General features: G+C 47.7%; 1 protein-coding gene across 3 annotated transcripts in view; it reads right to left on the reverse strand.

Moving 5' to 3' along the window:
* Window positions 1–27,218, reverse strand: part of LOC119974219 (cell migration inducing hyaluronidase 1) — a 292,877-nt gene that overhangs the window by 112,274 nt on the left and 153,385 nt on the right. For all 3 annotated transcript variants that reach the window (XM_038812976.1, XM_038812974.1, XM_038812975.1), the window contains exons 8-11: window positions 24,600–24,695; window positions 10,959–11,080; window positions 8,524–8,671; window positions 4,790–4,981 (exon numbers count right to left, since the gene is read on the reverse strand). In XM_038812976.1, the coding sequence (XP_038668904.1) occupies window positions 4,790–4,981; window positions 8,524–8,671; window positions 10,959–11,080; window positions 24,600–24,695 (558 nt within the window). The remainder of the gene's footprint in view (window positions 1–4,789; window positions 4,982–8,523; window positions 8,672–10,958; window positions 11,081–24,599; window positions 24,696–27,218) is intronic.

Here is a 27,218-nt window from a genome sequence, read left to right on the forward strand (position 1 = left end):
ATAAATTGCCCTTAGTGTCCAAAATTGCCCTTAGTGTTGGGTGGGGTTACTGGGTTATGGGGATAGGGTGGAGGTGTTGACCTCGGGTATGGTGCTCTTTCCAAGAGCCGGTGCAGACTCGATGGGCCGAATGGCCTCCTTCTGCACTGTACATTCAATGAAAAAAAAAAATTCTATGAACCTTCCTAATTGCTTGCTGCATCTTCATATTAGATTACTTCTGGGACTTGGTGATGAGGGCACCTTAGATCCTTTGTACATCTACACTTTTCAATCTCTTACCATTTAAGAAATACTCTGCATATCAGTTCCTCCTGCCAAAGTGGATAACTTCACATTTTCCCCCACTATATTTCATCTGCCATGCTCTTGTCCACTCAAAGTCTGCCCAAATCCTCTTCAAGCTGCTTTGCATTTTCACCGCAACACACATTTCTGCTAAGTGTTCCGCAAACTTGGAACTATCATATTTGGTCCCCACATTCAAATCATTGATATATATTGTGAACAACTTTGCCATTCCCCACCATGTTGGTTTTGTTTAGATATGAAGAGAATTCAAAGGTTATCAGCAGGCTGGCTTCAAACCTCCTGTTATTGGTTCAATCACCATGTCTACCTGAAACCTACCCAGCCAGACCTCCAGGAAGGTGGAAAAACTCAGATTAAGGAACGAATATGTGCGAGTATATCACCTGGTGGTTCTTTAACTGGTACTCTGAAGGTGAACAGGTGTCTTTTTAACTTTGAGGGTTAGTGTAAAACAAGCAATGTCAAATTGGCCACCGTGTCAATTGACATCACAAAATGAATCCAGCCCACACAAATTTCCCATTTAACTTCAATGGCATCAGTTTGATGTCTAACTCAAAACTAATTTGACATCGCTCCTTTAATGCCACTGGCAGAAACAAAAACTTTCCCTTAAAGCGTGAAAAAGGAGAAAGAAACAAGAAATGGAACAGCAAATAAAACACACGGAATAGGTGACAAAGACATCCCAGTGACATTACTCATCTCCAACATTTGGCTAGTTAGGTTTGGATAATTTTCACTTCCATAGACTTCCCTACATCCCTTCCAGAATCCCTACATTCAGTCTATCGAGTCTGCACCGACCCTTCGAAAGAGCACGCTAACCGAGGCCCACTCGCCCGCCCTATCCCCGTAACCCCCGCGGATTGATCACGACCTATCCACCTATCCTACGCATCTTTTTGGACTGTGGGAGGAAACTCACACAGACATGGGGAGACTGTGCAAACTCCACACAGACATCTTACAAAGTGTGCAGGAGTTTGCAGCTCTGCGTTGTGCTTATTGTATTCCGTGAAGGGAAGCATTTTTTTGAGTTCTCAGGGAACGTTAACAGACTCTGTCAGCGTTCTGGCAAGTGCCAAATGTTGACAACTTGGAATTTCAAAACTTGGCAGATGTTGGATGAAGTATAATCTGCTGGAAATATTTGGCAATTGTACATTTCTCCAAGTAGGAATCTGCCATGTTAGATTATGGAATAATTAGACAACAATGAAAGGTATGTGGTAATCGGAGGTTTAACACACTGGGGATCACTGGCAGGAGGTAAGGAAGAATATCAAAGTGAATTGCGATGCACTAAAATGTAAATAACTGAACGCATTTCATTCCTGCACAGCTGAAAGACTGCAGGGGAATTTTCCAGTCTATTTTTCTTTTTACTGATACTTTTTGTTTTGCATTCTCCAGGAGATTGCCTGACTGCAGAGTAGTGGGGAAAGGTAAGAGATATTTAGTCACAATGTTCTAGCCATCTTGAGTATGGGTTGGCTAATCAGTTCCTGTCCATCAATTTTACATGCTCCTATGTATTGTGGACATTGGTCTTACCTTGGTACAACTTTAAATACAATCAGATTTATTATTCGGAAGGCTTTCATTTCCTTATTCATATAACAATGGGCATTCTGTCCCTCAGTGTCCATCCTGAGGCAGTCATAGACATGGAACATAGATATGAAATCCCTACAGTGCAGAAGGAAGCTATTTGGCCCATCAAGGCTGCACCAATCCTCTGAAAGAGCCTCGGACTTCGGCCCACTCCCCATAGAATCAATGCAAAAGGGGACTATTCGGCCCATCAAGTCTGCACCGACCCTCTGAAAGAGCACCCAGTCTACGCAGCGCGTGTAGGGGGCTATTGACAGAGGCCCTCCCCCCACCCCGTGATTCACCGAAGAAAACTGGTCGAGTTCCCGACGGCGTGGTTCTAACTACGTTTTACCTGCCGGGAATGGTCGGCAGTGGCTGCGGACTCAGCCCCTGGTGGGGGGGCGGGGGGATCCTTCACCTGGGGGTGGTCTCAGGGACATCCAGGCTAGCAATCGGGTGTCACTGATCCACGGGCAAGCGCAATCTCAGGAGGGGCCTATATTGTCGGGCCTGCTCCGCATTGTGAGTCCGCCATGTCGCGCGGGGCGGCTGCCGCTGCCGTTCACATGCACGGACTCCCGACCGGAAGTGCAGGGCCCTGTATCAGCAGGCAGAGCTGCGAGCACTACTCCGATGCCCTGCCAGCCCCTTTCAGGTAGGAGAATCACTCTGGACTTTCTTGAAGAATGTCAAGAGTAAAACGCCCGTGTTTTGACCATGCTAAATTACTTCTTTGTGTCCAAAGATGTTCAGGTTAGGTCAGGGTTTAATTTATGTCCCCTGGTTATTGACCCCTCTATTAAGGGGAAAAGTATTTCCTGTAGACCCTATCTATGTCCCACATAATTTTGTACACCGCAATCAGGTTCCCCTTCAGCCTTCACTGCTCTCAGGAAAATACCAGCCTCACTTCATAGCTGAAATGCTCCAGCTCAGGCATCTTGTTGAATCTCCTCTGTACCCTCTCCAGTGCAATCACTTCCTTCCTATGGTGTGGCAACTTGAACTGCACACAGTACTCCAGCTGTGGCCTAACTAGCGTTTTATACAGCTCCATCATATCCTCCATGCTCCATTTTCTATGTCTCGGCTAATAACGGCAAGTATCTCAAATGCCTTCTTAACCATCTTATCTACCTGTCTTGCTGCCTTCAGGGATCTTAGGACATGCATCACAAGGACCTCTAGTCCTCTGTAGTCCCTAGCATACTGTTGTTCATTGTCTATGCCCGTGCTTTGTTAGTCCTTCCAAAACGCATCACCTCATACTTTCAGAGTTAAAGTCCATTTGCCACTGTTCTGCCCATTTGATCAGTCTGTCTATATCGTCCTGTAATCCTCCTTACTATTTACCTCACTGCTAATTTTCATGTTATCTGAGAAATTACTGATCATACGACCCACATTCACAGCAAGGGACCCAGCAACGATCCCTGCGGTACGCCACTGGACACAGACGTCCAGTCACAAAAACAACGTTTGACCATCACCCTCTGCCTCCTGCCACTAAGCCAAATTTAGATTCAATTTGCCAAATTTCCCTGGATCCTATGGGGTCTTACCATCTTGATCAGCCTCCCATGCGGGACCTTGTCAAAAGCCTCACTGAAGTCCAAGTAGACTACATACACTGCACTGTCCCCATCTACACACTTAGTCACCTCCTTAGGAAAATTAAGTCAAACAACTGTGATCTGACAAAGATCTGGAACAATGGCTGCTTTGGCAAAGACCTTGGTGATTGGGACACAATGACTGATGTAATAATGACTGGTCCATGTGCAACAGCACATACAGAAACAAGACAGCTGTGATAGGGCGAGGAGCTTCTTTTTTCTTCATTGATGGGGAATCAATGCCAATTGTGGGACATATGCCTGAAGCCCTGATCCAAAGAAGGTGGGGGAATGGTTCCCAACCAGGAAGCGATCAGACAGAATGCCAAAGCAGAGATTGTAAAACAGTGTGTGGGAAGATCCGAACACAAATGTGAGATAACGAAGAAAGCATAATGTTTAAAACTATGGCCAGTCTCTTTAAAACAATTAACCTTGACCAATCAATCACTGACTACACAAACAGCCTGTCCCAATTGACTGCGAAACATTTATTCTAATTTTTCTCGAAACCTTTTCTTGTGGTCCCATTGCAATCGGCAACAACGTGCATCTAAAAGTGGTTAGCACTACTTCCTCGCAGCACCAGGAACCCTGGTTCGATTCCAACCTTGTCTGTGTGGAGTCGATACACTCTCCCCGTGTCTGCTTGGGTTTCCTACGGGGTTCTCTGGTTTCCTCCCACAGTCCAAAGATGAGCATAGTAAGAAGTCTTACAACACCAGGTTGAAGTCCAACAGGTTTGTTACAAACCTATTGGACTGTAACCTGGTGTTGTGAGACTTCTTACTGTGCTCACCCCACTCCAACGCCGGCATTTCCACATCAGTCCAAAGATGTGCAGGTTAGGTGGGTTGGTCATGCTAAATTGCCTCTTAGTGTCCAGGGATGTGCAGGTTAGGGAATAGGGATAGGGCGGAAGGGCGGACCGAGGTAGGGTGCTCTTTCGGAGGGTCAGTGCAGACTCCGTGGGTCAAATGGCCTGCTTCTGCACTGTAGGGATTCTGTGATTCTACGAACTACTTCACCCCTTATTTGCCGACTCCTGGATCACCATACATTTCCTGCTTTCAGCTGATTCTGGTAGGGTCGCGTGGATTGTCCATTGCACCAATGCCACTCTGGTATTTGTATGATATGCAGTCCATTCACCCAATGTAGCAATTTAAATGCCAGTCTTTTCCTCATTGTCTGCACCTAATCGTTTCATGATATGGAGTTTCCTGCTAGGAAGCCAATCCTATCAGTTGAAAATATTGTACCTTGGATTTTGACCTGGTTTGCTTTACATTCTGGACAGCGTAAGAGCCGGAATTCTTCAGTCTGATGCATGGAATAGTCTGTGCTGGCAACGAAGATGACATCACCAGCTTTCCAGGTTCTGGCATCATCCGCAAGCTCCAGAATGCTGCTATTAACATGTGTATCTATGGTGACGGTCACCTTGGGCCGCACTGAAAGAAGAGAAATGAAGGTTTGAATGTGCAAGTATGAAACAGCATCTCCTGCCAAGCTTTCAACCTCTTTAAAACAGAACCTTATACGGAACAGCTTGTACAGGGCATAAAAATGAAAGAAAAACATCTTCAGCAGTTCATTTTTGTGTACTTGCAAGTTTTGGATGGTATTTTCCTCTTCTTTCAAAGGTTAATAACATATTTTAATTGCCCACCTTTTAAATGAAATGCAATAATAATGACAGATGTCGTAAACTTCTAAACTCCCTATTTCGTGTAAAGTGAGTTCAGCAACTGGAACAGCAACCGAGTAAGAAAAAACAATCACCCAATCCCAACGCACCTGCGGTAAAGATCCTTTGACATTTCTCAACTAATTAGGATCATCAACTCGGTGAAAGATGCTCTTTTCTGTCCGAAACCTGTTGGTCTTCCAGCGCAAAGAGTTGTCCCCCACCAGGTGCAGACTGGCAAATTCAGAAGTCAAGGACTATATGCTGAGGGATGCACCAAAACGTGGGGCAGAGGTGCAATGGGTGAGGGTCACTGTCTAAGACCTTTCAGCCATAGTGAACTGAGGGTTGGGGAATTGTACAGAAGCCCCTCGGGCTGTGTGACTCACATTGAATGTATACGGTGAATCAGATGTATCACAATTGTATGGAAGCATTTCAGAGTGCAGATTGATCAAGGTAGGCAACTTAAAATCTTTGCACCATTTGTAATGACTATTTTGAAATGTCTGTAACTTTTCTTTGACTGGATTGAAGCTCCTCAGAGTGCAACAGGATTTATATAGAAAACTTGAATATTATTGCACTTTCTGTGATGGCCATTTTGTAATGTTTGTAATGTTCTTCTCGATATTTTATGAATAAAATGTATTTATGCAAAACCAAACTAGTTAACTAACCACTTACCCAATAAAAATGTTAACTAACGGGTTAAGTAACCATGTCCCCAGTGTAAATGATGGCATGTCTCTGAATTTATCCGCAGAAAGTGCACGGGCTGAGACAAGGCTGAGTAACAAAACCCGTTAGGTCAGTAACTGTTAATTCCTAGCAGAACATGCCATCTAATATGTGGGAAAGTAGCCCAGGTGATGGTTGTAAAGAAACAAGATTTGACTTTGTGTTTTGTGACATCGCCAGTGGGACTTTCCCAACTCATGTCACATGGAAATCCTCATCCCACTAATCTGGCTGGACTCAAATCCAGAGCAGAGAGGTGAAAGGACTCACTGCTCCCATTCCTTACAGTCAGTACACGGTGAACACACTGGGCCACATGCAACAGGACAAATGGCAGAAGCAAGGGTAGGTGAGAGATGACACAATGAAATGGCAGAAGGCTTCAGTTCCTCTGTTACATATCTTTTCAATAGATCTTTTAAATGCGTCGGGCAGTACGGTAGCACAGTGATTGGCACAGTTGCTTCACAGCTCCAGGGTCCCGGGTTCGATTGCCGGCTTGGGTCACTGCCTGTGCGGAGTCTGCACGTCCTCCCTGTGTTTGCGTGGGTTTCCTCCGGGTGCTCCGGTTTCCTCCCACAGTCCAATGATGTGTAGGTTAGATGGATTGGCTATACTAAATTGCCCTTAATGTCCAAAAAGGTTTGTTGGGGTTATGGGGATAGGGTGGAGGTGTGGGGATAGGGTGGAGGTGTGGGCTTGGGGAGGGTGCAGACTCAATAGGCCCAATGGCCTCCTTCTGCACTGTAAATGCTATGATTCTTTGAAATACAAGATTAATTTCCGAGGTTCAAATGGTGCTGAATACTTTTCACTCAACAATACTGGAATAGATAATAGAAAGCGGTGTCCCTGAAGGGTAATCTAATGTATCCCAAAGCACATGTCATTCAGATTGTGGATATATTGTGGTAACGTTTTTAACATTTAACCGCCTCTAGCCACCAGGCAGAATATAAAAAAATGGGAGGAATAGGCAATTCAATTCCTTCAGAGCACTCCACCATTCACTAAGTCAAGGCTGATATGACCATGACCTCAATTCCCCTTTCCTGCCTGCCATCACCCCCCTCCCCATCATCCCACGCTTCCCCATAACCCTTCACTCCGTGTAGATTCAAAATCTGTCTACGTTAGCCTTAAGCCTCCACTGCTCTCTGGGGTAGAGAACACCAAAGACTTACAACCTTCTGGGAGATCAAATTCCTCCTGATTTCCATCTTAATTAGACAAAGCCTTATTTTGAAATGATGCCCCCTAGTTCCAGATTCCCCCATGAGGAGAAATCATCCTCTCAGCATCTCCCCTGTCAAGTCTCTCAGACTCTTATATATTCCAAGAAGGTTACCTCTCATTCTTCTAGACCCTAATGAGTATGGGCCCAACTTTTCCTCATAGACAATTCCTTCACCTTGGAAACTAGCTGACTAAACATTCTCTGAACTTCCCTCAATGCAAGTATGTCCATCCTGGTGTAAGGAGACCAAAACTGTTATGCAACTCTGACCTAAGCATGCAAAAAAGGGAGAAGTCAGGGGCTCAGGAGGACCAGGGTCACAAGATGATCAGAGGGTCTGAGAGTCAAGGTGGGGAGCTTACTACCACTACTAATTGATCTTCAGAGTGCATTCATTAATTAGGCTATGGGCTTGGTTTTTAGAAGATGGCCCAACTCCACTCAGTAGTTATTAACAGATGGCTTGGGTAGGTAGTCCTAAATACTAAACTTGAATGAGGACATTTATTACAGAGGAATGGAAACAGGAATGGGTGTGCTGCTGACTGAGGTTCAGAATCTGGTCTTGTGGTTAGCCAGGTAGGAGAGGAGTCCCGAGTAAAACATTCGACAAAGAAAAGTGGATGAGATAACAAAATGGCAGACAGGCCTGGGTAACGTCTGCTACAATACTACCTGGTGATCAGAGGCCAGCGATTACAGTGTGACAACCAAATGTTTACAGTGTTTTCCCATTACTTAATGACTCAGACATTGTGACAAGCAAGTTAAGACTTAATATGTTATAGGGTATTTGGAGGCGGGCAGTGCCACAGTGGTTAGCACTGCTGCCTCACAATGCCAGGGACCCGGGTCCAATTCCAGCCTTGGGTGACTGTGTGGTTCCTTGGGTGACTGCTTGTGCAGAGTTTGCACTTTCTTCCCTATGTGTATGGTTTCTTCCGGGTGCTCCAGTTTCATCCTACAGTGCAAAAATATGCAAGTTAGGTGGATTCTCCATGCTAAAACCAAATTGCTCCTTAGTGTCCAAAGATGTTCAGGTTAGGTAGGGCTATGAGGTTATAGAGATAGGGCAAGAAAGGGGGTGTCAGTAGAGTGCTCTTTTGGAGGGCCGGTGCAGACTCGATAGGCCGAATGGGCCCCCTTCTGCATTGGAGGAATTCTATGGATAACGTACAACGGCTATGTTAAATTTAGCACAGAGCTGAATATGGGAATGCTAAGTGTTCACATGAGCAGATTTATCTCAATAATTACCACGCTCAGGTCATGCCTGACATATTTATCTAGAGCATAATTAGCAATTACAGCAGGTACTCAGAACAGACCTGGTTTACCACAGAGGAAGCGCACTTTGTAGTTATGGCAGATTCCATTAGCCTGATCCTTATTCCTGCACACAAATCCATAATCTTGATCGTGCATATGGAACACCTGTGCTGTTCGGCTAGCTGGGGTTCCATCAACAGTAACAACCTAAAGCATAAACGCACATTACTAAACACATTTCTGTCGGATTTCTGCAGAAAAACCTCCTGTCTCGCATTGTAACTTTGGCAGAAACTTCAGGGCAAATGTGTAACTGGCCAACAATGTTGCATCTCCAGGGTTCCTGCCAATCTTACATTGAAGTTACAGTGTGAGAACGGGAGGCAACTTGACCCAATGATTATAATTTACTGTCAAGAAAAATCCCAACAGCTAGCAAATAGTCCAAAGATGTGCAGGTTAGGTGGATTGGCCATGCTAAATTGCCTCATAGTGTCTCATGGTTAGGTGGGGGTACGGGGCGAAGGCGGGGGAGTGGGCCTCGGCAGGGTGGGTGCAGACTTGATGGGCCAAATGGCCTCTTTCTGCATTGCAGGGACTCAATGAAACTGGTCGCAATTGGGAATGGGTGGGAGTGGGTGTGTGGGAGTGGTAGAGTAGCGAGGGACAAGAGGGGAAAAAGCTTTGTTTGGCTTGAGAAAAACATACATTAGGGACTGGGTGGTGCATTTTAATGCGACACACCCAGCGAAGATTGTTTAAATCTCCCATGTGACTTTACCTGTCCTGGAGCTGCCCTATCATGATTTGAATCTGGCCCAGTGAACAGACAGCACGGGCAACAGCTCAAAGCTGACAGGATCCATCGTAATAAATGATGTCAAATCCAGGTGACGTCATTGGGAACTGGCTGCAATTTTAACTTGATGACCAGAGCAGGAAGAGGGGGTGAGTTGCACCCCCCCCCCCCCCCCCCCCCCCCCCGGCCACCCATCCGCCCGCCTGCCCCAGCATCACCACCCAAGTCCGACAGGGAGGAGGTCAGAACTAGACAATGTCCCAAGAGGCAGATTGTTTAAATTCGGTTCCACTTGCTTTGTGGAGCATAAGTAACCTTGGCCTGAGCAACTGATTCTGACACTTGCCGGGTCCTTTTGGTTGACGCGGGCCACCTCATTTTCTACCTGTCTCCTGCCCGGAATGCCAAGATTTAAATGAAGGCCTGAAGTTAAAAGAGCCCAAAGATTTCACATCTCAGCTTTGAAGCAATGGGTGAGATTGTGGGCTGGGTTTTCCCAGCCCAGAGGTGGCAGCCTGGGAGGCAGGGGGGTTGGTGGTGGGATATCAGCAGAGAGCCACCTCAGAACAGCTCCCTGATGAAGACCAGCTGCTGGGGAAGTTTAAATGGAGATAGGCAGTCAATGGAACTACTTAAGGCCATGATTAGCGATTTTTGCACTTGGTGGAATTTTGCCAGTGACAGCGGTCCCTTGCCATGCGAAGAGGCCGCCAATTTAATGACGGCGACCCCTTGCCATGCGAAGAGGCCGCCAATTTAATGACGGCGGCCTGCCTGTGGTAGGCAGGGAGGGATGATTAGATCCAGAAACCCCATGCCCTCTTGACAGGGTCTCAGAAGGAAAGGCATCTCCACAGCCTTAACAATAACCTCCTTCCCACCCCCTGGAACGCATTCTGCTCTGTTCCTTCCCTCCACTAAAAACGTTTGATTTATTTTACCTCACTAAGGGCACCTCCATTTTCAGGCATCTTCTAGGTCACCTACCAGCATCAGTAGAGCTCACCTGTCTCTCTGTGGGGCTTTCGAGCTTCTAGAGCTACCAGTCCTCTGATTGGGCCGGCAGCATTGGGAGCCCGCCCAGCAACCTTACTAGGACAGTGAGCGTGGAGGCGGCCAGCCTCTCCTGGGCGAGTTATTGCTCTGCCCTCCCGAGGGATTATGTTGTGCTCCTGAAACCCGCTGGAAAATCCTGCCCCCTCATTCGCCCATCAGATAATCCACCCACAGTAAAATTTGAGTCTTTTTTTCTTTAAAAACCAATTCATAATTCTGGGTGGACAATGCAATGAATGGTTATAATTTTATAGCAAGACTTTTCGTGTTAGTCTCCAAACTTACTGGGGGAAGAAACTGACTTCTTCAGCATTTTAATGACTGTGATCCGCTATTTTTACCCAGGCCTGAGACTGTTTATGCTGTTAGATTGTTAGTGTCTGGGCAGATATATCAAATTCTGAAACAAAGCGTGTTTGGGCAACGTGCTTTGCCAATGAGAAATGGGTGACGAATAAATGCTTTAATTGGAAACTGTTGCCCAGTGAAAGCAGTGCCATGTTTATCAAGGAAAACACCATTTCAATTATTGAGTTCAATTCACCGCTTCATTGAATACCTGTAAACTGAACCTGGCATGAGTGATGAAAATGTTCAGCTATCGTTCGAAGGGTTTAGATTCGCATCCTGAGCGATTACCTGAATGTCGATTGGACTCTCACAGATTTTTCCAGGAAATGCAACTCTCAGGTCTGACAGCTTCTCCCAGTCCCCCGATCCTCGCTCGTCGTCCCGATTAAACCAATCAGTCCACTCCACATCTGCAGCCAAGTAACAATCAAAACATTGGCGGCAGTTACAGCCGGCTCGGCAGCGGAATGATACAGACTTTAATGGGTGAAACATTACGCCAAGTGTGCTGGACAGCAAGTTGTTGACACGGCTTCCGACTGTATGAATTTCTGCCCCTGATGTAAGGATTGTTAATCGATGTGTAATATTTACAGAGATTTTGTGTTGCTGCCATTGGTATAGAATCCTGTCGTACCATCAATTCTGGCTCAACTACCTGATAATTCAGTGAAACCGAAGCAAAAGTGACATTGGTCTGAAGTGTCACCCTGTGTCACCATCGTGAAACAAACAGGATGTTGGAACATAGGATCAGGAGTAGGCCATTCAGCCCCTCAAGCCTGTCCCGCCATTTAATGAGGTCAGAGTTGAACTGTGGCCGAACTTCTATCCCAGCCTTTGGTCTCTATCCCTTATAATAACAATAATAATCTTTATTGTCACAAGTAGGCTTACATGAACACTGCAATGCAGTTATTGTGAAAAGCCCCGAGTCGCCACATTCTGGTGCCTGTTCGTGTACACAGAGGCAGAATTCAGAATGTCCAATTCACCTAACAGCATGTTTTTCAGGACTCATGGGAGGAAACCGGAGCACCCGGAGGAAACCCACGCAGACACAGGGAGAACATGCAGACTCCGCACAGACAGTGACCCAAGCCGGGAATCGAACCTGGGACCTTGGCGCTGTGAAGCAACAGTGCTAACCACTGTGCTATCATTCTTAATACCTTTGCTTAATAAAAATCTATCTCAGATTTAAAATCACCAGCTGCTGTTTGTGGAAGAGAGTTCTGTACCTCAACCATTCTTTGATGAAGAACTGCTTCCTAACATCGCTCCTAGCCCTACTTTTTAGACACTGCCCTCTAATTTTAGGGCGCGACTCGCGTTGAATAAAGGGCCTGAATGGGGAACACGTGGCAGAGGCTGTACATAGCCCCGTTTTGTGCAGTGTGGAGCTCCACCCACCAGAACTCCGCATTGCAGTGAGAGATCGGGACGCCATTTGTAGATTCCGAGGCCCCAAAACAATCCCCAACCTCCCCCTCCAGCCTGAAAGCAAAATGGGTGGATCCCTGGCACCCACCGCACCCACCTCCAACACCCACGGCGAGCAACCCCAGCCTGATTGTTCACGCACAAAAAATGGCAGCTTGGCACCAGCAGGACCAGGGCACCAACCTGCCCAAAGGGCATGTAGCTGGGGGCCTCCAAACCCCTGGGAGACCTCCACAAGTGCCGTTCCGTCTGGTTGTGGGGACCAGTTTTTTTTTCAAAAAAGATACTTTATTCATAAAATCTCTAATAAACGTTACAGAACATTTCGAATTGTCTTGACTGTACATTTCCATCAAAGTTACACATTCACTTGTCTTTCTTCCATTCAATTGGGATGACATTACACACATATCCCTCTTTACGTTACAATTCTTTCTTAAATATTTACATTGTCATGTTTCTTTTATACATTGGAGTATTGAAGACCCGGACCGAGGGGATTTACACTGTTACCCACCCCTTGGTGTACATTTGCTGGTAAGACCTTACACAGTGGTCTTTCCGCATTGCGCCTTGGCGGCAGCTGCCCCAAGCTTGAGTGCGTCCCTCAGCCCGTAGCCCTGGACCTTGGAATATGCCAGTCTGCAACACTCGGTCGAGGACAATTCTTTGCACTGGAAGATCAGCAAGTTACGGGCAGACCATAGAGCGTCTTTCACCGAGTTGATGACCTTCCAGCAGCAGTTGATGTTTGTCTCGGTGTGTGTCCCCGGAAACAGTCCGTAGAGTCCTGTGTCACAGAGCTGCTCGGGGTGAACCTTGACAAATACCACTGCATCTCTCTCCAGACCGGTTGTGGGGACCAGTGCTGAACGGCGCTCACCCAAGATCTCCGAAGGTAAGGGGATGAATCCCAAAGCCTCAGGTACTCGGGAACCTGCACATCAGAGTGAGGCTAACTGTTTCAATCTTATATGCAGATTTGCTCGAGATTCATAAATTCATAAGATATAGGAACCGAATTAGGCCATTCGGCCCATCTAGTCTGCTCTGCCATTCTATCATGGCTGATATGTTCCTCATCTGTGATCTATAATGCTACAGACCAAGAGCTGAATTGTGAAATCAGCCAGAGAAACTCCTCCCCAGAACACATGACCTAGGAGCAAGAGTAGGCAATTTAGACTCCCGAGCCTAACACCCACAACGTGTTCATGGCCGATCCCATCCTGGCCTCAACTTCACTGTCCTGACCATTCTCCATAACCCTTCAACCATTACCAATTACAAATCTGTCTAATTCCTCCTTAGAATTACTCACTGTCCCTGCATCCACCGCTCTCTGGGGTAGCAAATTCCACAGATTCACAACCCTTTGGGGGAAATAGTTTTTCCTCAAATCTGTTTTAAATTTGCTACCTCTTAGTCTAAGATTATGACCTCTTGTTTTAGAATCATAGAATTTACAGTGCAGACGGAAGCCATTCGGCCCATCAAGTCTGCACCGGCCCTTGGAAAGAGCACCCTACCCAAGCCAACACCTCCACCCTATGCCCGTAACCCAGCAACCCCACCTAACCTTTTTGGACACTAAGGGCAATTTAGCATGGCCAATCCACCTAACCTGCGCATCTTTGGACTGTGGGAGGAAACCGGAGCAACCTGAGGAAACCCATGCAGACAGGGGGAGAATGTGCAGACTCCACACAGACAGTCACCCAAGCAGGGAATCGAACCTGGGACCCTGGAGCTGCAAAGCCATTGTGCTAACCACTGTGCTACTGTGCCCCACAAGAGAAAGCATCTGCTCCACGTCTACTTTATTGTAGACGTGGAGCAGATGCTAATGGAGCTAAAGGTAGATAAATCTCCTGGCCCTGATGGAATGCTTCTCAGGGTCCTAAAAGAGATGGTTAGGGAAATTGTAAATGTATTCGTGATAATTTACCAAAATCCACGAGACTCTGGGGTGGTCCCGGCGGATTGGTGTTTTGACACCATTGTTTAAAAAAGGAGGTAGGCAAAAAATCGGGAAATTATAGGCCAGTTAGCTGAACTTCGGTAGTAGGGAAGATCCTGGAATCTACCATCAAGGAAGAAATAGCGATCCCTCTGGATGGACATTGTCCCACTGGACAGATGCAGCATAGGTTCATAAAGGGCAGGTCGTGCCTAACTAATTTAGTGGAATTTTTTGAGGACATTACCAGTGCGGTAGACAACTGGGAGCCAACGGATGTGGTATATCTTGATTTCCAGAAAGCTTTTGACAAGGTGCCACACAAAAGGCTGCTGCATAAGATAATGATGCATAGCATTAAGGGTAAAGTAGTAGCGTGGATAGAGGATTGATTAATTAATAGAAAGCAAAGAGTGGGGATTAATAGATGTTTCTCTGGTTGGCAATCAGTAGCTAGTGGTGTCCCTCAGGGATCAGTGTTGGGCCCACAATTGTTCACACTTTGCATAGATGATTTGGAGTTGGGGACCAAGGGCAATGTGTCCAAGTTTGCAGACGACACTAAGATGAGTGTTAAAGCAAAAAGTGCAGAGGATACTGGAAGTCTGCAGAGGGATTAGGACAGGTTCAGTGAATGGGCTAGGGTCTGGAAGATGGAATATAATGTTGACAAATGTGAGGTTATCCATTTTGGTAGGAATAACAGCAAAAGGGACTATTATTTAAACGATAAAATATTAACACATGCTGCTGTGCAGAGGGACCTGGGTGTCCTCGTGCATGTGTCGCAAAAAGTTGGTTTACAGGTGCAACAGGTGATTAAGAAGGCAAATGGAGTTTTGTCCTTCATTGATGGAGGGATGGAGTTTAAGACTAGGGAGGTTATGCTGCAACTGTATAAGGTGTTATTGAGGCCACACCTGGAGTATTGTGTTCAGTTTTGGTCTCCTTACCTGAGAAAGGACGTACTGGCGCTGGAGGGTGAGCAGAGGAGATTCACTAGGTTAATCCCAAAGTTGAGGGGGTTGGATTATGAGGAGAGGTTGAGTAGACTGGGACTGTACTTGTTGGAATTTAGAAGGAAGTGGGGGGGGGGGGGGGGATCTTATAGAAACACGTAAAATTATGAAGGGAATAGATGGGATAGATGCAGGAAGGTTGTTTCTACTGGTGGGTGAAAGCAGAACTAGGGGGCATAGCCTCAAAATCAGGGGAAGTAGATTTAGGACTGAGTTTAGGAGGAACTTCTGAATCTATTGTGAATCTATGGAATTCCCATCCAGTGAAGCAGTTGAGGCTCCTTCATCAAATGTTTTCAAGATAAGATAGATCGTTTTTTGAAAAATAAAGGAATAAAGGATTATGGTGTTCGGGCGGGAAAGTGGAGCTGAGTCCATAAAAGATCAGCCATGATCTCATTGAATGGCGGAGCAGGCTCGAGGGGCCAGATGGCCTATTCCTGCTACTAGTTATTATGTTCTTATGAACTTATTCATATCTTTTAGCATCTTGCGTACCTCGATTTGATCTCCTCTCATTTTTCTAAACTCTAGAGAGTATCGGCCTAAACTGTTCAATCTCTCCTCATACGACAAACCTTTCATCTCTGGAATCAATACAGTGAACCTCCTCTGATCTGCCTCCAATGCCACTACATCTTTCCTCTAATAATTCATTGCATTGAATCTCGCGACGCGTTGCGCTGGGTAGAGCCTGGGAGCGGGGTGTCCCGGCTTTCAATGGGCACGCTGCGCTGCGGCGAGCTGCTTTTTGGGTGCAGCGTGGCCATTGGATCGTGCCCCAAGAATCTCCAACCAGTGGAAATAGTTCGTCTTTATCTACCCCGTCTTTCTCTGTTCTTGAAGACTTTGATCAGATCACCCTTAACCTTCTAAATTCTAGTGAAAACAGGCTTCATCTGTGTAATTTCTCCTCGTAACTTAACCCCCATGGTGCAGGTATCATTTTTATAAAGCTACGTTGCACTCCCTCCGTGGCCAATATATCCTTCCTAAGGTGACCCACCTCAACATTATTCTACACGGGCCACCTAACCACTGGGGCTGCAATCAGGCCTGCAGTTTCACAGTTTAGCGTGTGATTTCCTGGCAGTTAATTGCTTTAATCCCCTTTATATCAGCTGCAAAAGTTACTAATCAGGCCAAGGGCTGAATGCCAATCCAGTTGAAAACCAGAGCACATGAGCCTTCAAGTTGTTAAGCTCCCGCAGCCTCGAAACAGCAAGCACAGAATTTTGAGAGAAAATGGTGCCTCAGGATTTGCAATGCGTTTTGCGTTGTCGGATAACATGAAGCTGAGTGGCATTGAGTTGAATGTGCATCTGTGGAGTTTTAAGTTAATAATTGTGTGCACAGTCAGCAGTTTCTTTTTAATCTCTGATTTTTTTTTAACTGAAGGAGTAGTCAAAGGCTGTATTTCCAAACATGACCAGCATTTAAGATGAGCTATTTGCGAAGTCAATCTCCATATTCAACTGACACAATGTCCAGTGCTCTCTGATTATAAATGTGGTGACCTGCGTGTAAGCAATATCATAGTTAGCTGGTGGTGCGACCTCCAACCAGCAGGTGGCGGTACAGACAACCCATGCGGTCTCAAGACAGTGGTCATGTGACAAGGCACTCCAATATAAGTGGGGGCCACATCCGGCCATCAGCAGACGGTTATATGACAGTGGACAGTCGTGCCAGGGTAGTTCCAGAGGAATACACGAGACTCAATAAAGATCCTGGTGAGGACAAGTCAAATAAGGAGTCTTACAACACCAGGTTAAAGTCCAACAGGTTTGTTTCAAACACTGCTCCTTCCTCAGCTGAATGAAGAGGTAGGTTCCAGAAACATATATACAGACAAAGTCAAAGATGCAAAGACAATGCTTTGAATGTGAGCATTCTATCATGGCTGATGCAGATGTCTGAGAACCGCACTGCTCATGTACAATGACGCACGGAGCGTCAGGACACCGACGTCATGACGTGTTCGAACTGTGGCACCGGCCATTTAAAAAAATACTGCCCTGCAAGAGACTCACACGGTTTAAACTGCGGGAACCGAGGCCCTGTGCAGATCTGCACCACAGTCAGGAGCCAGCGCTCCCAATTCCGACGATGGCGCATCTGGAGTGTGCAACAACGCCTACAGGATTCTGATCCCGGCAGTGCAACGGATCCAAGCACAGTTACGCTTTGAAATTGTTAAGCCAGACAGGGCATCCCTACTTGGTGCACACGCTTGCAAGCAGCTGAACCTCATTCAAAGGGTTTACATCGCAACATCCTCCCATGTGGATCTTCAGGCCAGCATCGACGACATCCTCGCCCAGTATCCAGATGTGTTCAACGGGATGGGCACGCTGTTGTATCGATACAAGATTCTGCTACGGCCTAATGCCAAGCCAGTGGCCCACACACCACGACAAATCCCTGCTCCACTGAGAGAGAGCCTGAAGGCACAGCTCAAGGATCTTCAGCAAAAAGGCATCATATCCAAAGTCACCGAACCGACTGTCTGGGTCAGCTCGATGGTGTGCGTAAAGAAGCCTTCGGGCGACTTGCGCATCTGCATTGATCCCAAGGATCTCAATAAGAATATCATGCGGGAACACTACCCCATCCCAAACTGGGAGGACCTCACGAGTGAGATGGCACACGCGCGCTTCTTCACCAAATTGGATGCATCACAGGGATTTTGGCAAATCCACCTGGAAGAGTCCAGCTCTGCACCTTCATCACGCCTTTTGGCAGATTATGCTACAATCGCATGCCATTTGGCATCATCTCGGCATTGGAGATATTCCATTGCATCATGGAGCAGATGTTGGAAGGCATTGAAGGGGTTCATGTGTACATGGACGACATCATCATATGGTCCACGACCCCTGGAGAACATGTGTCCCGTCTCCAGTAGGTATTCCACCCTGTACATGCCAATGGCCTAAAGTTAAACAGGTCCAAATGTTGTTTTGGCACATCGACGCTCAAGTTCCTTGGCGACCAGATCTCACAGCATGGTGTGTGCCCGGACAGACAAAATCAAGGCCATCGAGGCGATGATGGTCCCTGAGGACAAAAAGGCAGTGCTGCGCTTCTTAGGTATGGTCAATATTCTGGGCAAGTTCATTCCAAACATGGCCACACACACCACGGCCCTACGCAACCTGGTGAAAAAGTCAACTGCCTTTGAGTGGAAGGTGGCACACCAGACAGAGTGGCTGGAGCTGAAAGCCAAGCTCACCACTGCACCAGTCCTGGCATTCTTCGACCCGGACCGGGAGACAAAGATATCCACAGATGCGAGTCAGGATGGCATTGTTGTAGTGTTGCTTCAATGAGATGACACATCAGCCTGGGCACCAGTAGCCAACGCATCAAGGGCGATGATGCCCACTGAAACCAGATATGCTCAGATTGAGAAGGAGTGCTTGGGTCTTCTCACCGACATCCTCAAATTTCATGATTATGTCTACGGCCTGCCGACATTCACTGCTGAGACGGATCATAGATCTCTGGTCCATATCATCCACAAGGACCTGAACGACATGACGCCTCAGTTGCAGAGAATCCTGCTTAAACTTAGGAGGTATGACTTTAACTTGGTGTACACACCTGGCAAGGAGCTCATCATCGCTGATGCACTGTCCCCCTCCGTCACCTCGCCCAGTGAGCCGCTGGAGATCATCCAGCACATCGAATCGCAGGTGCAGCTGTGTGCTAGCACTCTCCCGGTGACAGAGGAGAAGGTAGTTCTCATCCGTGATAAGACAGCCAAAGACCCCGTCTTGCAGCACGTCATCCACATCCTCACCAATGGCTGGCAGAAAGGGCACTGCCCACAATTTTACAATGTGAAGGATGACCTGACGGTGATTGATGGTATCCTCCTCAAGCTGGACAGGATTGTCATTCCGCTCAGTCTCCAGAGCTTGGTGCTGCGCCAGATTCATAAGAGACACCTGGGCATCGAGAAGTGCAGACGCAGAGCCCGGCAGGCTGTCTACTGGCCCGGCATCAGCCAGGACATCACGAACATGGTCCTGAACTGTGCTACCTGTCAGCAGTTCCAGCCAGTGCAGAGCAAGGAGATGCTCCAATAGCATGACATAGTGACCACTCTGTGGTCGAAAGTTGGCATCGACCTCTTTCATGTGAATGGTCGCGACTACGTATTGATCATCGACTATTTCTCGAATTGCCCTGTTGTGCTGAAGCACCCGGACCTCACCTCTCGGACCGTCATCAAAGCCTGTAAGGAGACGTCCTCAAGGCATGGCATCCCAATCACTGTCATGAGCGGCAATGGCCCGTGCTTAACCAGTCGAGAATGCTCCACGTTTACCAGGTCATACAATTTCCAGCATGTCACCTCCAGTCCGCACTCTCCGCAGTCCAGTGGAAAAGTCGAGAAAGGGGTGCACATTGTGAAACAGCTCATCTGCAAGGACTCTGCTTTCGACATGCACCTTGCATTGCTCGCATACAGGGCGACTCCATTGTCCACTGGCATGTCGCCGGCTCAACTCCTGATGAACAGGGACCTGCGGACGACACATCCAGCCATACACCTGCCCAACCTGGATCACCTCCCGGTTCTGCAGAAGATGCAGCAGCTCAGAGACCGTCAAAAGCAGGGCTATGATGCCCATGCCACCGATCTGGCCGTGCTATTCCCGGCAGACACTGTCAGGATCAAGATGCCGGATGGTGGGTGGTCTGCCCCAGTTGTCGTTGTTCGACAGGCTGCGCCCCGCTCTTATCTTGTACGTATGGCTGATGGCTCCATTTTGCGAAGGAATCGTCTGGCACTGCGCAAAGTTGCCTGCCCGCAACAACTTTCTCCTCCATTTCCATATGTTGAATTGCCGCCTCCTGATACCTCACACCACGAGGCCACCAGTCAGGCTTACATCCCGCCTGTCAAGACGCCGTCGTGCCCTCCGCCACCTCTCCGGCGGTCGACCAGGATCAGACACAAGCCTCAGAGACTGGACTTGTGAACGTTTGTTTTGTTTGCTCTGTTGTGTTGTACTCCGTCAGTCATGTTAGACAGACTCATTCACATGTAAATACATTCACATATGCCAACAAAACATTAAAAAAGGGAAGATGTCATGATATGCAAACATGCAGCTAATGAACACATAGAATAGGACACGACCAATGACCAGTCAGGATACTCAGGGGTGGTATCTCTCTATAAAAGGGATGAGGCACACACACCCCACCTCTTTCCACAGACCAACATGTACAGAGTCCGACAGGGTGTATCCTCAGCATCACACCCCAGCACGTGGCTTAGAGCAAGGCTGGTTCAGTTAGACTGAGTTACTACATTTAGATTAGCAGAGAGTCAGACTCATTGAGAACTGTGCTAATACTTCAATAAAACACATTGAACTCACTTCAAAGTCTGGAGCATCTTTTACTCAAAACTGCATCAAGTGGCAACTTGTGTTATTCCAAATTACATAACACAACAGTGCTGTTCTTGAAATTCACGTCCACACCAGCTGTGAATGACATTAGAATGTCTACCTACCTCAAACTAATCTAGTGAAGGTGTTCTGTAAAATGGATGTCCTATGGCAATGGGCTTCCAGGTGATTCCAGGAGGAATTTAGAGAAAAATACGTGTTGGGCCTACAGATACTGAACCAATCCACGTCCAAGTGCAGCAAGGCCCGGACAATATCCAGGTTTGACAAGTGCAAGACATTCATGCCACACACTGCCAGGCAACGATCATCTCCAGAAAAGAGAGGATCTAACCACTGTCTCGTGACATTCAATGGCATTATCATCGCTGAATCCCACACAGTCAACATCCTGTAGTGGACTATCCATGTAAATACTGTGGCTACCAGAGCAGGTCAAAAAAATAAGAATCCTATGCTGAAAAGCTCACGTTCTGACTCCCCAAAGCCTGTCCACCATCTACAAAGCACAAGTCAGGAGTGTAAAGGAATACTCTCCACTTGCCTGGATGAGTGCAGCTCCAACAACACTCAAGAAGCTCGACACCATCCAGGACAAAGCAGCCCGCTTGATTGCTACCTCTTTCATAAACATTCAATCCCTCCACCACCGATACACAGCGGCAGCCATGTGTACCATCTGCAAGATGCACTGCAGTAAGTCACCAAGGTTTCTTGGCAGCACCTTCCAAATCCACAGCCACTACCATCTAGAAGGACAAGAGCAGCAGATACCTGTGAACCCCACCACCTATAGGTTCCCCTCCAAGTCACTCACCACCCTGACTTGGAAATACTTTGCCATTCCTTCACTATCGCTGGGTCAAAATCTTGAAACTCCCGCCCTAAAAGCACTGTGATTGCATCTACACCTCAGGGACTGCAAAGGTTCAAGAAAGCAGCACACCACTGCCTTTTCAAGGGCAATTAGGGATGGGCAACAAATGCTAGCCTGACCACCATTGCCCACATCCCATAAACAAATTTAAAAAACATGGGCAGGATATTCCCAGCCCTGGGCCAGGCCGGAGAATCCCCGCGAACGGGCCACGCCATCCATGACGCCGGCAGAGCGGAGAATTGACGCCATTAGCGCCGGTGTGGTTGGCGCGGCACCGGTCGCGGGCCGCTCTACGTGGCCGGCCCACTGATTCTCCGCCCTGAATGGGCCGAGCAGCCGTAAGAAAAGAGCCAAGTCCCACCGGCACCGTTCTAACCTGCTCAGGGCCGGTGGGACCTCGGCGTGGAAGGGTCGGGTGGTGGCCTGTGGGAGGGCGAAGGGGGGTCCGACCCTGGGGGGGGGCCTCCGATGTGGCCTGGCCCGCGATCGGGGCCCACCGATCGGTGGGCCGGCCTCTGTGGCTCGGGGCCTCCTTTCCTACGCGCCGGCCCCTGTAGCCCTGCCCCATGTTGCGTCAGGGCCGGTGCATTGGAGGAGGCCACTGCGCATGTCCTCGTTGGCGCCGGCGCAACTGCGCATGCGCAGATCCCGCGGCGCACAGTCCACGCCGGGATCGGCAGCTGGAGCGGTGGCTCCGGCGCCGTGCTGGCCCCCTGTAGGGGCCAGAATTAGTACTGGAAGCGACCCGTTCACGCCGTCGTAAACGCTGGCATGACTCTGCCGCGGGATTGGAGAATCCCGCCCCATGTTCTTGCCTCCAGGTGATCACCCCGGAAGCAGGTCAACACCAGCAGAAGCTACACACCCGACAGATCACCATCTGTATGATTAACTGTCAGCTGACTGGGGACGGTACCACAGACGGCTCCCCACAGAGGGCCAAGTTTGCAGACCACAGCTGATAAATAAGTACCTGATAAAGTTACATACTTGGCTTTCCAGCACTTCAACTGTTGGCTTCTGCCAGACAGGTAGGACGTATATCAGGAATTTGCATTTTCCTTCTGACCTTAGTGTAAAAAAATACTGGGCGGTCTTCACAAGTTAGTGGAATGAGAACTGACACCGAGTTGTGAGTAGACAGATCAGAAAGCAACGACGTGCGGATGATACTAAGATTGCAGGAGTTGCGGATAGTGATGAAGACTGTCAGAGAATACAGCAGGTTATAGATAGGCTGCAAAATTGGGCGGGGAAATGGCAGATGGAATTTAACCCGGACAAATGTGAGATGATCCATTCAGGTGGGAGCTGTAAAATAAATGGCAGAACCATCAGGAGCATAAAGACACACAGAGAGACCTGGGCCTGCAGGTCCACAGATCCTTAAAAGTGGCAGCACAGGTGGAAATGGTGGTAAAGAAAGCATATGGCATGCTTGCCTTCATAGGACGAGGTATCGAGTATGAAACTCGCAAATTATGCTACAATTATATAGAACGTTGGTTTGGCCACATTTGAAATACTGTGTCCAATTCTGGTCACCGCACTACCAGAAGGACGTAGAGACTTTTCAAGAGAGTAGGGAAAAGGTTTACCAGGATGTTGCCTGGTATGGAGAGTATTAGCTATGAGGAGAGATTGAATAAACTGGGATTGTTCTCCCTCGACAGATGGAGGCTGAGGGGTGACCTGAGAGAAGTTTCTAAAATTATATGGGGCACAGATAGGGTGAACAGTTGGGAGGTTTTTTCCCAGGGCGGAAATGACAGTTATAAGGGGGCACAAGTTCAAGGTGAGGGGGGAAAGGTTCAGTGGAGATGTGCGGGGGAAGTTTTTTTACACAGAGGGTGGTGGTGGACTGGAATGCACTGCCAAGTGAGGTGGTTGAGGCAGATACGTTAGCGACCTTTAAGACTTATTTGGATAGACACATGAACAGATGGGGTAGAGAAGGATATAGGCAGTTGGTCTAGATTGGATATAGGCTTGGAGGGCCGAAGGGCCTGTTCCTGTGCTGTGCTGTTCTTTGTTCTCTTTGTGTGGCTTATTTAAAGAGATGGGTTTTGGAAAAAGATGCAGAAGGAGGGGAATCCAGAGATCAGTCAAAAGTAAGAGGGAAATCCAAGGTCAGTACGGTTTGGGGTGTGAGGGGGATTTAGGGCAGTGAGGGTGTTTGGTAGGGGTGACCGGGTTTGGGGAGGTGAGAGGGTATGGTGGGGCAAGGAGGTTTAGGGGGATGAGGGGGTGAGGGGATTTAGGGCTGTGGTGAGGTGTAGGTGGGGTGGGTTAAGGGCAGTTGGGGGTTCAGGGTGGGAGGGGATTTCGAGTGATGGGGGTGTTTAGGGTGGGAGGGGTTTCGCGTGGTGGGGGAATATTCAATGCATCTCTAGTGGGACTTGAACCCATTCTGATTGAGAGGTGGGATTGCTCCCCACTGAACCAAGGATCTGATCCAGTGCTGCTGTTTCTCTTGTCTCTTGGACCCCTGTGTTAGCAATAATTACAGTTGAAGCTTGCGAATATCAGACTTCTTTATCTGCAACTTGCCATGCTGTCATGTACAATAGAAGGACCAGTATGAAATGGTTTAGTTACACATCACATCAGTCTCCTGTGCAACCATCTAATGTGTCCTCCCTGACCCACCGGAACACTTACACTTAACAATTAGTTCTCCACTCTTTACAGATGTTTACAGATAATAGAACAATGTACAACAAGTGTAGTCTGGAACATGATGCCCTGTCTCATAATCCCATTGTGCACTGGCTTCACCACAGTGGACAGAATGCTACCATGCAGGTAAAAGTTTTAAATCTGCAGCCTCAACTTTCAAGTTTGCCCCAGAAATCCGTCTCATTTGGCTATTTGTCAGCTCAAACCAAAGTCTAGATCATTCTTGATATACTTCAATAATCAAGGACTTTGAAATATGAAGCTTTGTTTAGAAATATAAAATAAAGCTACATTGAAAGTGTTCTTGTTCCGGGGTGGCACGGTGATGCAGTGGTTAGCACTGCTGCCTCACGGCGCCGAGGACCCGGGTTCGATCCTGGCCCCGGGTCACTTTCCGTGTGGAGTTTGCACATTCTCCCTGTGTCCCTACAACCCCAAAAGATGTGCAGGGTAGGTGTTGGCCATGTTGGAAAAAAGAATTGGGTACTCTAAATTTATAAGTATTCTTGTTCTTACCTTGTACCCACTCACTTGTTGAACCAACAGTGAAAGGATTGCCGTCAGAGGAGCGGAAAAGTTTGAACACTTTTGCAGCAGCAGATCCTCTTGCTCCTGTGGGATTAGCAACAAGGTGAACTGGAGTTAGCTCTTCAATTCAACACTGAATTCTCCATTGCGAGTTCCAACATTCTCCATTGCGAGTTCTCCAAACAAAAGCTTCAATGTTTACATTTTTCCGAGAAATGTCTTTTGGAAACATTCTTTGGCAATCGGCCCTCAATGTCCATGGAGGTTCCCCAAAACTTCCACATTAACTTTACCATTTAGGCTGCTTCTTTGAGCGTTGTGTCAATCTTCTGCCCAATTTGTGCGGGGAAGTTAAAAGGGCAACATTTTCTGATTACACCTTCCCCGTGTGGAGTCTCACCACTGGGGGGCACCCTTAGCCAGATGTACATTTTAATGAGTAGAAAATGGAGCACTATTTCCATTGAGTTACATTGGACCTACAGCACAACCCCAATAGAGAAAAGAGCCCCAGGTTTCTCAGCCACTCCTGGCCAGTATTTCCTCTTAATTCGGACATTCTCCTTGTGAATCTTTTTTTTCACCTTCTCAATGCCCATATGTCCTTTTCCTAACATGGGGTATCGCTTGGGGCAACGTGGTGGCACAGTGCTGCCTCACTGCGCCAAGATCCTGGGTTCAATTTTGGCCTGTGGAGTTTGCACTTTCTCCCCGTGTCTGTACGAGTTTCCTCTGGTACTACGGTTCCCTCCCACAGTCCAAAGATGTGCGGGTTAGGTGGATTGGCCATGCAAAATTGTCCCTTAGTATCCAAAAGATTAGGTGTGGTTACGGGGATAGGGTAGGGTGCTCTTTCTAAGGGTCATGCAGACTTGATAGGTCGAATGGCCTCCTTCTGCACTGTAGGAATTCTATGATTCTACGATTCATGGGTGAATATCGACCAGTCTAACTGGTCTATACTGGTGGTTATGCTCCACATGAGCCTCCTCCTACCTTTCTTTTCTCTTGCCTTCTAAGCATAATGTATAATTACTTTCTGCCTTATCTACGATATAGTTTCCCCTTGAACTCATCTGTGCTAGTCACCTCGGCTGTCTACTATGAGAGAGAGTTCCACTACCTGGGTAAAGAAGGCCCTCCTGAATTTCTATTGGGTTTATCAATGCCTATTTTATATCAATGGATCCTAGTTCTGGTGTCCCTTATTATTGAAAACATCTACCAAACCTTTTTATTATTTTAAAGGCCTGGACTAGGTTGCACTTTAGCCTTCTTAAAAGTCCCAGTTTGTTAGAAGGGAGTAATAGCATGTCACTGGCTGGTGGAATTTAAATTCAATTAATGACTCCGGAATTGAAAGCTAGAGGTGACCATGACACCGTCAACAGTTGTTGTAAAATTTCATCTCGTTCACTGATGCCATTGAGTGAAGGATATCTGTCACCTTTACCTGATCTGGCCTACATGTGTCTCTAGGCCAGCCTTGTCCAACCGGCAGTCCACGGGATGGACTGTGGCCCCTGAAGCCATTCAAGGTGACGCCCGAAGCCAGTTTTCAAAATGTTGGTCAGACAGGTTAGTCAAGTGGGAGATTCTGCAAGGAGCTGCTCCACCAATCACAGGCCTTTCCTCTCCCACATTTGCTGCTTATGCGCTCTATCTGCAGCAAATGTGGGAGAGGAACAGTCGGTGATTGGAGGAGCAGCAAACAGCTGTTGAGGTGAGTTTGATGGGAGAAGGAGGTTTTCTTTTGGTAGGCGGGAAACAGGCGGGTGCGTGTTTGGGAGTGTGTGCGTGTTTGGGAGTGTGTGTGTGTTTGGGAGTGCGTGCGTGTTTGGGAGTGCGTGCGTGTTTGGGAGTGTGTGCGTGTTTGGGAGTGTGTGTGTGTTTGGGAGTGCGTGCGTGTTTGGGAGTGCGTGCGTGTTTGGGAGTGCGTGCGTGTTTGGGAGTGTGTGCGTGTTTGGAAGTGTGTGCGTGTTTGGGAGTGTGTGTGTGTTTGGGAGTGTGTGTGTGTTTGGGAGTGTGTGCGTGTTTGGGAGTGTGTGCGTGTTTGGGAGTGTGTGCGTGTTTGGAAGTGTGTGTGTGTTTGGGAGTGTGTGCGTGTTTGGGAGTGTGTGCGTGTTTGGAAGTGTGTGCGTGTTTGGGAGTGTGTGCGTGTTTGGGAGTGTGTGCGTGTTTGGGAGTGTGTGTGTGTTTGGGAGTGTGTGCGTGTTTGGGAGTGTGTGTGTGTTTGGGAGTGTGTGTGTTTGGGAGTGTGTGTGTGTTTGGGAGTGTGTGTGTGTGTTTGGGTGTGTGTGTGTTTGGGAATTTGTGTTTGGGAGAGGGTGAGTGAGTGTGTGTTTGGGAGTGTGTGTGTGTTTGGGAGTGTGTGTGTTTGGGAGTGTGTGTGTGTTTGGGAGTGTGTGTGTGTGTTTGGGTGTGTGTGTGTTTGGGAATTTGTGTTTGGGAGAGGGTGAGTGAGTGAGTGTGTGTTTGGGAGTACATCAGTGAGTGTGTTTGGGAGTGAGTAAGTGTGTGTTTGGGGGTGTGTGAGTGCGTGTTTGGGAGTGAGTGAGTGAGTGTTTGGGAATGAATGAGTGCATGTCTGGGAGTGCGTGAGTGATT

The sequence above is a fragment of the Scyliorhinus canicula genome, chromosome 12, assembly GCF_902713615.1.
Source record: "Scyliorhinus canicula chromosome 12, sScyCan1.1, whole genome shotgun sequence".
NCBI lineage: Eukaryota > Metazoa > Chordata > Chondrichthyes > Carcharhiniformes > Scyliorhinidae > Scyliorhinus > Scyliorhinus canicula.